Source organism: Pan troglodytes, chromosome 12, assembly GCF_028858775.2.
Source record: "Pan troglodytes isolate AG18354 chromosome 12, NHGRI_mPanTro3-v2.0_pri, whole genome shotgun sequence".
Lineage (NCBI taxonomy): Eukaryota > Metazoa > Chordata > Mammalia > Primates > Hominidae > Pan > Pan troglodytes.
Genome location: NC_072410.2, coordinates 11,041,714 through 11,057,024, shown reverse-complemented (window position 1 = coordinate 11,057,024; position 15,311 = coordinate 11,041,714). Strand labels below are relative to the sequence as shown.

At 46.1% G+C, this 15,311-nt stretch overlaps 1 protein-coding gene across 3 annotated transcripts in view; it reads left to right on the top strand.

Moving 5' to 3' along the window:
- FBLN7 (fibulin 7) overlaps positions 1 to 15,311 on the top strand; it is a 103,305-nt gene that overhangs the window by 27,787 nt on the left and 60,207 nt on the right. For 2 of the 3 annotated variants that reach the window (XM_063788917.1, XM_001143955.8), the window contains exons 4-5: positions 8,355 to 8,480; positions 14,353 to 14,490. In XM_063788917.1, coding sequence (XP_063644987.1) covers positions 8,355 to 8,480; positions 14,353 to 14,490 — 264 coding nt within the window. The remainder of the gene's footprint in view (positions 1 to 8,354; positions 8,481 to 14,352; positions 14,491 to 15,311) is intronic. The other variant, XM_525862.9, reaches the window with a different exon arrangement.

The window sequence follows — 15,311 nt, the reverse complement described above, 5'->3', positions numbered from 1 at the left end:
TGACAAAGGTGGAGACCCAAAGCGCTCCCCACAGTCCATCTCCATCCTAGTGGCTGGCCAAGAATGCCTTCCTAGAGGATCCTGGGTGTGTTCACGAGCTTCCTTCTTGACCTTGGGTGCTTTAGTTATGCATTTGCACCTGCCTCGCTGCAGCAGGACCCCCTCAATGGAAAAGAGGGTCCTGCCGCGTCCTAATTTGTGCCATGATCTCAAACATTCAGGTCCTCCAGAGTCACCCAGGAAGCTCATGAAAGATAGATTCTGAGGTCTCAAAAGACCGATCCAGTCGGAACTTTTATAGATGAGACCCAAAACATCTGCATTTTTAGTATGTTCCCTAAGTAATACTGCTGTTAACTAAATTTTGAGAAGCACCACTTGGTTCATTCTTGCTATTGCCAGAAGCAGAAAATATATTGAAAATTTTGAAGTGCTAATGCATTTTGGGCCCAAACCGGTCAGAATGACTGCCAGCCACAGGTAAAACAGTAGACAGATGTATGTGTGTCATCTCTGTCCAGGAAAGACACGTTATGTTATGTTATTTATGTTATGTTATGTTATGTTATGTTATGTTATGTTATGTTATGTTATGTTATGTTCACTGCTACTTGCCCTGATGTTTTGGGAAGGCCAAGCCAACTCTTGCAAAGATCAGAGCCCACAGCCCTGCTGGGCAGACTTCCCTTTCTTGAGATGTGGAGGGCGGACTTTGCCTGGGGGACCATGGTGCAGAGCAGACGGTCCCACCTGCCAGGCGTCCAGCAAGCCTACTGACCTTTCCCGTGGTCCAACGTGGTATCCTCCCGAGTCTTGCCCTTGGACGTACCAGCTCATTCCAGATGCACCTTGTGCTCGTCTCTCATCTCCCCATAGCCTCCTGCATAGCCCTTTTCCCTTCTACCCTGACTTCCACACCAAAGAGCTGCATGATGCAGCCCACCTTCGGGATGCCTACTCGGGCAGCATGTGCTATCAAAAACTTGGGAAGGACTAACTCAGGGAACAAGGTGATGGCCAGTCCAGGATGAGATCTTAGATGGAGATTTTTCTTCTCTTGAAGCATAGATGGGGCCTGGGCATTGACCCCATGGTGGTGATTGAACAAAAATACTCATGTGTTACAACCAAGCTGCTCCAGCAGCTGCTGGCCACGGCCCCTCCTAAGTGAGTAGACTCTGCCTGCACCGACACTTCTGTTCTCAGCAGGAATTGATGTGATTCATGGTTGTTGTCTCCAGCAAGAGCCTCAAAGCGGTGTCAGCCAAACTTGCCAGGAGGGAGAAATAGTGCTCCTGACTGCTGTTTGATGACCAATTGTGACAGTATTAAGGGTGTGGATGGGACACAGGCTGGAACTCAACAATCTAGTGACCAAACCTAGAAACTTACCAGCAACCACTGAGCACACCCACTGCATGTTCCAAACCACCAGTCGTGTGGTTGCCATGTGTTATGACCACAGAGTGGGGGTGGGGCATAATCTTCTTAATTACAGAGAATTCATTTCAAGGCCCAAAATATCAGTGCCAGTGACAAATTTGGCAGTGCTGTCATAATTGTCCCTCACTCCAACTCTAGTCAGCTGCTTGGAAAGACAGTGATGAACCCAACTTGGCAGGGAAGGAAATTGTGTGTACACAATTACGCCATTAAAAAACAGCAGGCAGGCCAGGAGCGGTGGCTCACGCCTGTAATCCCGGCACTTTGTGAGGCCAGGGCAGCAGATCACCTGAGGTCAGGAGTTCAAGACCAGCCTGGCCAACGTGGCGAAACCCCATCTTTACTAAAAAATACAAAAATTAGCTAGGCGTGGTGGTGGGCACCTGTAATCCCAGCTACTCAGGAGGCTGAGGCAGGGAGAATTGCTTGAACCTGGGAGGCAGAAGTTGCAGTGAGCCGAAATCACACCACTGCACTCCAGCCTGGGTGACACAGCAAGACTCCGTCTCGGGAGAAAAACAAACAAACAAAAGAAAACAAACAAACAGCAGGCGTAGGTGGACTCCAGAACTCCAGAGTGGAAAGCAGCCACTTGGCTTTCTCCATTTCTCCTTTATTTTCCTTTTTTCCTCCTACTTTCTCTGAAGGCCATGTTTTTAAGACGTAAAGCTTTCTGAATTGGTAACCATAGCTGAAGATCTTGTGCCTTTGACAACGTGGGTAACCAAAGAAACGAATTGGAGAGATATAAATACCGTTGTCACTTATCATCATGCTGGTGGAAAGGAATCTTTGTCAGTCGTCCCCACCCTTTATTTTTAACCTTCATTCTTTTATTCAGCCAATTTTTACTGAGCACCAGCCATTCACAAAGCTGGTGCCAGATGCCAGGGACTCAATGTCGAATCCCACAGACACGACCCTGGCCTCTGGGGTGCACAGGCTAAGAGGGGAGGCAAAGCAAAGCAGGCAGCCACACACCAAGGGAAGCGAGCTGACGTTTGTGGTGAGGGCCACACATGACCTAACAAGGGACAGAGTAAACAGCATGGGGCAAGGAGCAGTTGAGGGCCTCTGAGCAGGGGACAATGACACTGAGATGAAAGGAGGAATGGGATCTAACCAGGCAAAGAGCAGGTAGTTGGGCAGCACAGGGCAGACACTGTTTTAAGAAAAGGAAGAAGGGGCCAGGCGCGGTGGTTCATGCCTGTAATCCCAGCACTTTGGGAGGCCGAGGTGGATGGATCACTTGAGGTCAGGAGTTCGAGACCAGCCTGGCCAACATGGTGAAACCCCGTCTCTAATAAAAATGTAAAAAGTTAGCTGGCTGTGGTGGCAGGCGCCTGTAATCTCAGCTACTTGGGAGGCTGAGGCAGAAGAATCGCTTGAACCCGGGAGGCGGAGATTGCAGTGAGCTGAGATCGCACCATTGCACTCCAGCCTGGGTGACAAGAGCAAAACTCCATCTCAAACAAAACAAAACAAAACAAAAAAACAGAAAAGAAAAGAAAAGAAAAAGAAAAGGAGTGGATCACTTGAGGTCAGGAGTTCGAGACCAGCCTGGCCAACTTGGCAAAACCTCATCTGTACTAAAAATACAAAAATTAGCCGGGCATGGTGGCATGCGCCTATAATCCCAGCTACTCTGGAGGCTGAGCTGGGAGAATCACTTGAACCCGGGAGGCAGAGATTGCAGTGAGTCGAGATCATGCTACTGCACTCCAGCCTGGGTGACAGAGTGAGACCCTGTCTCGAAAGCGAAAAAAAAAAAAAAAAAGAAAAGAAAAGGAAGGAGAATGAGCAAAGACCCCCAGGGAAGGGAAGAATTTGGCACAATTGAAGAAATGAAAAATGAAATTATAGAACCTTGTTGCTGGAGATTATATGAGCTGAGAGTGAGCCAGGTGAGGTGGAGAGACGTGCAGGCCAGCACTGTAGTCATGGGCCATGCAGGTGGTGGGATTTTAGTTCTAAGCCCAATAAACAGGGTTAAGACAAGTGTCGCTGCTGCATAGAGAATGCATTGGAGATGACAAGAATGGAAGCTGGGAAAACACATAGGTGGCTATTGCAGAAGTCCAGGGGAGAGATTGTGGCAGCGGAGATTCTAGGTATTTTTAGAGACAGAACCGATGGAATTTGCTGCCATCCCATGTGGGCTGTGAGCCAGGAGGAGAAATCAAGGCTCCCAGGCTCAGGCTTGGATGATGGTGTGCCGGGTGTCATTTACAGAGATAATGAAGACTGAGCGACGGATGTGGTTTGTTTTTAAACAGCTCGTGTGTGGGTCATTGATCAGAATTCCATTTTGGACATATTACGTTAAAATGGCTGTGCGACAGACACCCTAGTGGAGATCCATTCATTCCACCCTAGATGGGTAGACATCGTCTGGACCTCAAGGCAGCAGAAGGGTTGGAGGTACCCAGTTGGGAGTTATTTGCATAAGATAGTACTGAAATCCATGGGCAGTGGTAGGAGGACCTGCAAGGAGAGGGTGGAGACAGAAACGTGACTCAGGCAGAGACCTGCAGGGCATTGAGAAGTCAAATGGAGAAGGAGGAGGGCGAAAGGAGACAGGAAGGGCCGGGAGAGGCAGACTTCTGGGAGGCTGTGGAAAGCAGGGCCAGTGGTGCTGGATGGAGTTTTGGAAGGGCATTTTGCAGTGAGAAGGGAGCAGAGCTTCAGTCCATCTCACCTTCTGTATCATGAGGCCTTTCCCCCGAGACCTTTATAAAAAAAATTTGAGTAGAAAGAGCTGCCTTTTAAATATATAGTAGCCACTCAATAAATAGTTACTGAGTAACTGACTGGCTGGCTGATTTACCAAATGATTAAATTAATGAAAAAAAGATGAATTTCCTTCTAGTCTTTTATCTAAGCACATACACATACATCCAAGTTGCACATATTCAGTATCATCTGTGTATAGATATTAACGTGAGCAATTTTTCATTACCTCTTCTTTCTACATGTAACTCTTTATGATTAGGAAGCCCTTCCTCCTAAGGGCTATTCTAGGCTTTACTAAATGGCACAATCTCGGCTCACTGCAAGCTCCGCCTCCTGGGTTCATGCCATTCTCCTGCCTCAGCCTTCCGAGTAGCTGGGACTACAGGTGCCCGCCACCACGCCCAGCTAATTTTTTTGTATTTTTAGCAAAGACAGGGTTTCACCGTGTTAGCCAGGATGGTCTCGATCTCCTGACCTCATGATCCGCCTGCCTCGGCCTCCCAAAGTGCTGGGATTACAGGCGCTAGCCACCGCACCCGGCCATTAAGCATCTTAAAAGATTTTTTCACTATGGAAAGTTTCAAACACACCAAACTACAGAGAATAGTAGAATGAACTTATGTACCTAAAATCCAGTGATTAACACAGCAAATTCCTTAACATCATCAATATCTAATTAGAGTAAAAATTCCCCCAATTGTCTCACACTTTTTTAACACTTTGTTTGAATCAGGGTCAAAATCAGTTTTATAACTTAGAATTGGTTGATAACGTCTCTTCTGCCTCAGCGAGTGTCACTACCATCCTTATTCTGATGTCTGTTTAGTTAGAGCAATTTCCTGAGTTTTCCCACTTTCAAAAAGTGTGCAGCTTTTTTACTGGTTGTTAGTTCCATTGGATATAAAACACCTATCTCACATTTTTCTTGAGTATCTTATGTCACTCTGTGTCTTCTGTTTTAAACTGATGCTGTTGTGCTATTATATTTGTCTTTTTGCCTGAATGCCCCCAAAATATATTTTTTTTCTCTAAAATTCAGTCATTTGATTAGGATCTGTCTCAGTGCCAGCCTTTCTGGATCAGTTTTCTCAGGTATGGAACTCACCTTTTCTTTTTCTTTCTTTTCTTTTCTTTTTTTTTTTTTTTTGAGACAGAGTCTCACTCTGTTGCCCAGACTGGAGAGTAGTGGTGCGATCTCAGCTCATGCAACCTCTGCCTCCTGGGTTCAAGCGATTCTCCTGCCTCAGCCTCCCAAGTAGCTGGAACTACAGGTGCCCACCACCATGCCCGGCTAATTTTTTGTATTTTTAATAAAGACAAGTTTTCGCCATGTTGGCCAGGCTGGTCTTGAACTCCTGGCCTCAAGTGATCCACCCTCCTCAACCTCCCAAAGTGCTGGGGTTACAGGTGTGAGCCACCACACCTGGCTGTAAGTTCATCTTTTCAATAGGAAGTTTCAGTGGCTGGAACAGCCTGCCCCACAGGAACCTCCAAAATTTCCCAGGGCAAAGTCTTAATATTAAGGAGACTTTAACGGGAGGAGAGTCCAAACTGTGCACAACAAGGAAAATAGGTGCAAATGAAAGAGATGGTCATCCAGACAAAAGTGCAAAGGAGGCAGAGCTGAGAAAGTGTGAGGCCCTGTGTTTGCTCACGTTGGAAAAACAACAGAAGTGAAGTGAGAATTTCAGAGTCATGAAGTTAGCAAAGCTATATGGGAAAACATTTCACTTAATTCTGAGTAATGAAAAGGATTCTTGACAAATTCCTTAGAGGATATTATAAAAAAAAGAGTAAAATTTCTATAGACGATAAAGAAATGCCGGAAAGACATGGCCATAAAACAGATAAAAACTATAACCTAGAGTATCACAAGCTGAAAGAAATGTTTAAAAGATAAAAGCAAGGAAAGAACAGTTTAGATAAAAATGAGAAAACACTCAAAAATGAGGTGATTGGAAAAATGAAAAACAGGAAATGAGTTGATAGAACCCAGGAAGGAATTAGAAATAAAAGAAAAAAGTCAGGAAGGAATTAGAAATAAAAGAAAAAAGTTCGGTCATGCATATAAAATCCTTAGCTAGGCTTCATGAAAACAGTAAGATGAAACTTACTTACGTGAAGTTTCATCTTCACGAAACAGCAGATGAAAGCAGAATTATCATCTGGGCTTTGGCTTGCCAGCCCCTGCCATGCACTTGACTGAATGCCACAGCCTGGGACATACGTGGGTGTGATGACAACTGTACTTCAATCAGGACACAGAGTGGGTGCCGGGCTGGACATCAGGCCATTGGATGCCTCTGATTGCAGATCAAGATAACAGATAAAGAGAGTCTGAATGCAGCCTGTCTAGAAATGAATACACTGGGTGGATCCAGAGAGGGAGACAGAGTGTACGGTCCTGGGACAGCTGTGCGTTTCTCTGCTGCACCGATGATCCCCAACCCCCATCCACATGGTTCAGGTACAGATCAGGCTCGATGCCTTCTTTTGGCAGGCAGCAAAGGAGAGACCACGGCACTGGCCCTACTGGGGCCAAGCTACAAGATACTGGTGTTCACATTTTCTGGCTCTCTGCCCACAACTTCACGGCCTAGTGATCTGTCCACTTCCAGACTACGCTGGTGGGCAACCATGGAGCTGGACAATGGATAACAGTAACCCCAAGCTCTAAGCAACCCCAAGCATTTGTGTACAGTCATTTCAGACACATTCCTGGAAACCGGTCTTCTGCAAACAGAATGTATGAGGGACAGTGCAACCAGGCTGAGGTTACTGAGAAACTGAAATGGCTCCTTCTCCAGGGATGAGCAGCATTCGGGCAGCCTGTCTTTTTGCAACAGATAGAAACTGTTTAAGAGTCTAATGACATCCCAATCTCCAGGAGGCTTAAGGGAAGCCTAAGTCCCTCCCATTCCACCCAAAACAAGTCTGTCGTTCTCATTAGGAGCAAAGCACCTGTTTCTTCCTCTTGATAGACACACAGGAAAGGCTGCTTTTATGCCAACAAGGAGGTGTTTTCAGTTTTCTTTCCGAAGATAATGTGGTCAAGTCAGTGAACTGACAAGCCTCTCTCTGATGGAAATGGCCTATTTCTGTGCACTAAAACTGGGCTTAGGGAATTCATAACAAGCACATGTGGCCTATGGGGTTTTGTTTGTTTGTTTGGTTGGTTGGTTTTTTGTTTTTGAGACGGAGTCTCATTCTGTCACCCAGGCTGGAGTGCAGTGGCGGGATCTCGGCTCACTGCAACCTCCGCCTCCCGGGTTCAAGCGATTCTCCTGCCTCAGACTCCCAAGTAGCTGGGATTACAGGCGCGCACCACCATGCCCCGCTAACACGTGACCTCTAGGTTTTAAAACAATCATTTTTTTTCTAATTAAAACAAATGTATACAGGATTATTATGGGAAAAGGGAAGAATACAAAAAATTATAAACTAGCAAAGAAAAATCACCTGTAAGCCTACCACTCAGAGAAAAAAAGTCTACTGAGCTTTTTAAAATAACAATCTCTCTCTACAAAGACCTTTTCCACAGAAGTGTCGTGTAGATGAGCAAGGAACATCTCCCTTTACCAATGTTAAGGAAATGTCAAAAAACTCTTACCTGGTCAAGCACAGTAGGGCTTCTGGTTGGGAATTTGGAGAATTCATTTTCCCCAACCCTGGACATTCCAGTGGGCCATCCCTCCCCTTTATAACTGCACTGAATTTTGTTCCTGTTTAAAAATGTTTCTCCCAGGTGCTGGCTGATGGAGCAGAAGGTTTGTGGGTTGCAGGGCCTGACTCAAAGGCAATGTGGGCAGATGCCCACAGGTAGCCACTTCTGTCTGGCTACAGCTGTCTACACTGCACCTTTGCAAATTAGAAAATGGTGCCTGTGGGTGGGGTATGGCCAGGTCATAGGCCAGCTCCTGCATGCAGAGCCCCAGGTGGGCAGTGTGTGCCTGGGTGCAGGGCCTGCTGAATGGAGATGCAATAGGGCTGCATATCAGCCCCATCGGCCCCCTGGCAGCTCTTGCGGGTGGAGAGGGTGGAAAGAGTGGGTGGGGTCAGGTAGAAAGTGGGAGTTATCCTACAACGTAAAGGAAGTTAACCCTTCATCAGTTTTTTATTGTATTTGTTTTAGACCTAGAACTCGCATCCTTATATTTGAAAATTATTTATCTTCCTAGGTATCAGTGAATGCTCCAGCCAGCCTTGTCAAAATGGTGGTACATGTGTAGAAGGAGTCAACCAGTACAGATGCATTTGTCCTCCAGGAAGGACTGGGAACCGCTGTCAGCATCAGGCCCAGACTGGTATGTAGCCACCATGGGGTTAGGTGAGGACATCCTGCTGTGGGGAGAGGAGGACCCTAGGCATAGGTCCCCAAATGCAGACATGTAGGGAGCTCAGTCCCCCACTCAAAGATGTAGCTTTTCCTCTCTGTTTCACATCCACCGATCCCTCTGGTTTTCTAAGGTGGTCACTTGACAGAGCTTAGCTCTTTGATGCAACCAGAGTTTTGATCCTTCTTATGGTAGAAAACACAAGCGCAAGAACTGACTCCCAACGTAAAAATCCCCTAGATTGGGAATGTGGCCCAAGAAGTTTCACTGTTGCCACCTTTGCTTGGTCAGCATTTCTTACAGCAGAACCACCTTTTCTTTCCAGTGTTCCCATTACATCTTGCAAAATTAGCAGCTATTGATGCAGGCCCAAGTATTTTGAGAGCTGGATAACTATACATTTGACTGGTTTTGAGATTATTATTCACATCTTGAGTCTCAACATATCTCGACCCAGAGAGTCTAAGAAGTCACGTGGTGCCTGGTTTTGCATATGGCAAGAAAATCCAGTGATAAGGAATCTGTGGAGGATGGACAGGGGTTCCCGCACCATGATGCAACCAAGATTTCATTCAGCCCCAAAGATATCCTATTCCTTAGCCAGAAAAGTCTGGTGTGTTATGCCTGTTTGTCTTTATTTCTGTATGAAATATCTGTGGGGGGAAGGGACATTGGGGCTAGTGCAGTGTCCAGTGGATAAGAGCTTTATCAATACTTATGATCCTGGCCCTGGACCCAGCCCAAGGTCAGGTTTAAATAGTGCCCCAAGAGATTTGCTGCTTAATATGCCTTGATTCAGTTCAGCTGAGTCAGCTGGCTGGGCACTTTCTCAGAATGAGGCTGTCCTCCCGAGCTCAGAGGCCCCTTACAGCTCCTATCCCTGGGATTGCTTTCTATGGAAACTGAGGCCAGAGACAGGGCTTTCTTGGAGACCTCACTGCCTCTCCCCTTGTTTACAAACAAGAGGGAAAAAGAAATGGGTTCCCTTCTGCCCTAAATATGCCAGTCCTGGTCACTGAATGTTCTAAACCCCACTCTTTAGGGTTTCCTCCCACTGTGGGATTTTATTTTTTTTTTGAGATGGAGTCTCACTCTGTTGCCCAGGCTGGAGTGTGCAGTGGCACCATCTCAGCTCACTGCAACCTCCGCCTCCTGAGTTCAAGTGATTCTCCTGCCTCAGCCTCCCGAGTAGCTGGGATTACAGGTGTCTGTCACCACTCCTGCCTAATATTTGTATTTTTAGTAGAAACGGGGTTTCACCATGTTGGCCAGGCTGGTCTCCAACTCCTGACCTCAAGTGATCTGCCTGCCTTGCCCTCCAAAAGTGCTGGGATTACAGGTGTGAGCCACCATGCCCGCCCAAGGATCTTTAGACAATTGTTGCTCAGGTCCAGGGAGGCCTGTTATAAACTGTCCCCATGGCCAGAATCTTCCCCAGGAATGGGAAGGAGGGGAAGCAAGCAGGCATATCCGAAGCCAGCTCCTATCCTCATAGTCTCCATGAACAGCCATCACGCATCTGGGCTCTTGCTCACCTTGTCCCTCAGCCTGACACCTTCCTTCCCATCAGCTGGCCCATGCCTTTCCAGTTCCCTGGAGGAGCATCCCTCCAATTCCTTTTTTAAAAATCCATTCACCCTATTTTTTATGATGATAAAATATATATAACATAAAATTTACCAGTTTCATCCTTTTTAACTGTACAGCTCAGTGGCATCAATCACATTCACATTGTTGTGCGACTATCACCACCATCCAGCTCCAGAATTCTTTTTGTCTTGCAAAACTGAGCTTCTGTACCCATAACAGGACAACTCCCCATTGCCCTCCCCACAGCCCCTGGTAATCACCATTCATTCTTCTTTCTGTCTCTGTGAGTCTGACTGCTCTAGGGACCTCATCTAAGTAGAATCATGCAGGATTTGTCCACTTGTGTTTGATTCCCATCAATCCTTGAAAAACTTTCAGAAAAATAACATTTTTTCCTGATTAGAAATATAATTTGGCCAAGCATGATGACTCATGCCTGTAATCCCAGCACTTTGGGAGGCTGAGGTGGGTGGATCATTTGAGGTTGGGAGTTTGAGACCAGCCTGGCCAACATGGTAAAACCCTGTCTCTACTAACAATACAAAAAAAAAATAGCAGGGTGTGGTGACGTGCACCTGTAATTCCAACTGTTCAGAGGCAGAGGCAGGAGAATCATTTGAATGCGGGAGATAGAGGCTGCAGTAAGCCGAGATCGTGCCACTGCACTCCAGCCTGGGTGACACAGCGAGACTCTGTCTCAAAAAGAAAGAGAGAGAGAGAAAGAGAAATTTATGTTCCTGGTAAAAACCAAAAATGTGAACACTTTAGAAAAGTACAAGAAATACAAAAAAAAAAAAAAAAAAAAAAAGGAAACAAACAAAAAACCAGGAACAAAAAATAGTGGCCCATGAACAGACCAATAATGAGCTCTGAAATTGAATTGGTCATAAATAGCCTACCAACCAAAAAAAGCCCAGGACCTGACGGATTCACAGCCAAATTCTACCAGATGTACAAAGAAGAGCTGGTACCATTCCTACAGAAACTATTCCAAAAAACTGAGGAGGAGGGACCTCTCCCCAACTTATTCAATGAGGCCAGAGTCATCTCGATACCAAAACCTGGCAGAGACACAACAAAAAAAGAAAATGTCAGGCCAATATCCTTGATGAACATTGATACAAAAATCCTCAACAAAATACTTGCAAACCAAATCCAGCAGCACATGAAAAAGCGAATCCACCATGATCAAGTAGGCTTCCTCCCTGGGATACAAGGTTGATTTAACATATAAAAATCAATAAATGTGATTCATCATATAAACAGAACTAAAAGCAAAACTACATGATTATCTCAATAGATGCAAAAAGGCTTTTGATGAAATTCAACATCTCTTCATGTTAAAAACTCTCAACAAACTAGGTATTGAAGGAACAGACCTCAAAATAATAAGAGCCATCTATGACAAACTCACAGCCAACATTGTACGGAATGGGCAAAAGCTGAAAGCATTCTCCTTGAAAACTGGCATAAGACAGGGATGCCCTTTCTCATCACTTCTATTCAACATAGTATTGGAAGTCCTGGCGAGAGCAACAGGCGAGAGCAAGAAATAAAGCGCATCCAAATAGGAAGAGAGGAAATCAAACTGTCTCTGTTTGCAGATGACATGATTCTATATCTAGAAAATCCCAAGTCTCAGCCCAAAAGTTCCTTCAGCTGATAAACAACTTCAGCAAAGTTGCAGGATACAAAATCAATGTAGAAAAATCACTAGCATTCCTATATACCAACAACAACCAAACTGAGAGCCAAATCAGAAAGACAATCCTGTTCACAATTTGCCACACACACACAAATAAAATACCTAGGAATACAGCTAACCAGGGAGGTGAAAGATCTCTATAATGAGAATTACAAAACATGGCTCAAAAAAATCAGAGAAGACACAGACAAATGAAAAAACATTCCATGCTTATGGATACAAAGAATCAATATCATTAAAATGGCTACACTGCCCAAAACAACTTACAGATTCAATGCTATTCCTATCAAACTACCAAAGACATTGTTCACGGAACTAGAAAAAATTACTTTAACATGCATATGGAACCCAAAAAGATCCTGAATACCCAAGGCAATCCTAAGCAAAAAGAACAAAGCTAAAGGAATCACATTACCCAACTTCAAACTATACCACAAGGCTACAGTGACCAAAACAGCATGGTACTGGTACAAAAACAGGCACGTAGACCAATGGAACGGAGAGCACAGAAATAAGGCCACACATCTATGACCATCTGATCTTTGACCAAGCTGACAAAAACAAGAATGGGGAAAAGACTCCTATTCAATAAATGGTGCTGGGATAACTGGCTAGCCATATGCAGAAGACTGAAGCTGAACCACTTCTTACACCATAGACAAAAATCAACTCAAGATGGATTAAAGAGTTAGATGTAAAATCCAAAACTACAAAAACCCTGGAAGACAACGTAGGCAATACCATCCTGACAGAGGAATGGACAAAGATTTCATGACAAAGATACCAAAAGCAATTACAACAAAAGCAAAAATTGACAAACGGATTCTAATTAAACTTAAGAGCTTCTGCATAGCAAAAGAAAGTATCAAAGGAGTAAACAGACAACCTACAGAATGGGAGAAAATATTTGCAAACTATGCATCTGACAAAGGTCTAATATCCAGCGTCTATAAGGAACTTAAATTTACAAGAGAAAAACAAACAACCCCATTAAAAAGTGGGCAACGTACATGAACAGAAACTTCTCAAAAGAAAACCTACAACAGGCCAACAAGCATATGGAAAAAAAAGCTCCATATCACTGATGATTAAAGAAATGCAAATCAAAACTATCTGGTGTGAGATACTATCTCACACCCCTCAGAATGGCTATTATTAAAAAGCCAAAAAGTAACCGATCCTGGAGAGGTTGTGGAGAAAAGGAAACCCTTATACACTGTTGGTGGGAGTGTAAATTAGTTCAACCATTGTGGAAAGCAGTATGGTGATTCCTCAAAGAGCTAAAAGCAGAACTACCACTTGACCCAGCAATCCTATTACTGGGTACATACCCAGAGCAACACAAAACATTCTACCATAAAGACACATGCACTCGAATATTTGTTGCAGCACTGTTCACAATAGCAAAGACATGGAACCAACCTAAATGCTCGTCAATAACAGACTGGATAAAGAAAATGCGGTACATGGGGCTGGGTGTGGTGGCTCACGCCTGTAATTCCAGCACTTTGGGAGGCCGAGGCGGGCAGATCATGAAGTCAGGAGATCAAGACCATCCTGGCTAACATGGTGAAACCCCGTCTCTACTAAAAAAATACAAAAAAATTTGCCCGGTGTGGTGGCGGGCACCTGTAGTCCCAGCTACTTGGGAGGCTGAGGCAGGAGAATGGCATGAACCCGGGAGGCAGAGCTTGCAGTGAGCCGAGATCGCCACTGCACTCCAGCCTGGGCGACAGAGTGAGACTCCGTCTCAAAAAAAAAGAAAAGAAAAGAAAAGAAAATGTGGTACATATACACCATGGAATATTATGCAGCCACAAAAAGAATGAGATCATGTCTTTTGTGGAAACACGGATGGAGCTGGAGGCTACCATCCTTAGCAAACTAACATAGGAACAGAAAACCAAATACTGCATGTTCTCACTTATAACTGGGAGTTCATTGATAACAACTTATGAACACAAAGAAGGAAACAACAGACACTGGGGTCTACTTGAGGGGTTGGGGAGGAGGGAGAGGAGCAGAAAAGGTAACTATTGGGTACTGGGCTTAATACCTGGGTGATGTGTACAATAACCCCCTGTGACACGTGTTTATCTATGTAACAAACCTTCACATGTTGAAGGTCTTCAAACCTAAAATTAAAAATAATAAAATAAAAAATACACACACACAAAGAAACAAAAAATAGTGGCCCGTGGTTTTAAACTCTAGTGATCACTGTTAGAATTTTGGGGTGTTCAAGTCTTTTTAAGTGAAGACGTGGATTTGCCCTAGCTGTCCTTCTCGGGGTGCGGCTTGGCGGCCTGCATTTTCACGCACCTTTCTATTCGAGTGCGCTTCCTGCCCTGCGCCCCCTTTGGGTAGGCCCTGGACGGGTCGTCTGGGTTTGTGGTTAATTACTTGTCTTTCCTTTCCCTACTCCAGAGTAAGCCCCTTGAGAAGGGGCCGTGCCTCCGTCTTGGTTCTGCTCCCGGCCCCTACCCAAGGTTGGGCCCACGGCAGGTGCGCCAGGGCCCGGGCACTGAGCGTGTCTTCTCCCCGCAGCCGCCCCCGACGGCAGCGTGGCCGGCGACTCTGCCTTCAGCCGCGCGCCGCGCTGTGCGCAGGTGGAGCGGGCTCAGCACTGCAGCTGCGAGGCCGGATTCCACCTGAGCGGCGCCGCCGGCGACAGCGTCTGCCAGGGTAGGCGCGGGCTCCGCCAGGACACTGGGGACAGCCCGGGGAGGACATGGGGCGGGGAAGGGGCTCTCACCCACCGCCCTCCTGCCGGCACGGGTGGCTTCCTGCGCGCGGTCTCAGAAGGCCTGCCCACTTTGCATTATAGGTAAGTGTTGACCTAATGATTGCTAGAAGGCAGCTAATTCATAGAGATCAGAGCTCGCCCCACCTCAGAACCTGGTCCAGCCTATGCCCAAGCCACACGCGCTTGGTTCAGGAGAGCCTTGAGACCCTCCATCCCCTCCGTCCTGGCTGGAATCACATCTACGGGTGGCAAGGAGGAGCTTAAATCGCTGTGTTGGTAGAGCGGGCCCGGAGCTGGGTAGGGGTGTGGGACTCATTCCTTGCTCCCCTCTGGGCTTAGCTTTCCTGACGGCTCAGTTTTGCTGTGCTCTCCCGATTACCAGAGTTCTCTCCCCAAACAACACAAAGCAGGAGTTCGAATCTGAGATCTGGTCAGTTGGTGCTAATAGCCTCATTTTACAGCACAGAAAGGAGGATTCCCAAAGATAAAGAGAGTTAACATGGGGCTGTTAACCCATCCCTACTTTCTGGGAATAGGCTTGATTTGCCAGCCTCTGCAGGGTCTCCCCAGGTGTCTTCAGCCTAAGACAGTGATGCCTTTCTAGGGCCTAGCACTTCAGCTCCCTCTCACTCCTCCTTTTAGCCCTCTGGGCCCTCGGCTTAGGAGAAAGGGAAGCACACCTGCTCCTCTTGTGCGTGCTCTGCTGGGGGTAGGGCATGGCGGCTGCCCGAGGCCCAGCCACTTAACTGCAGCTGCCACT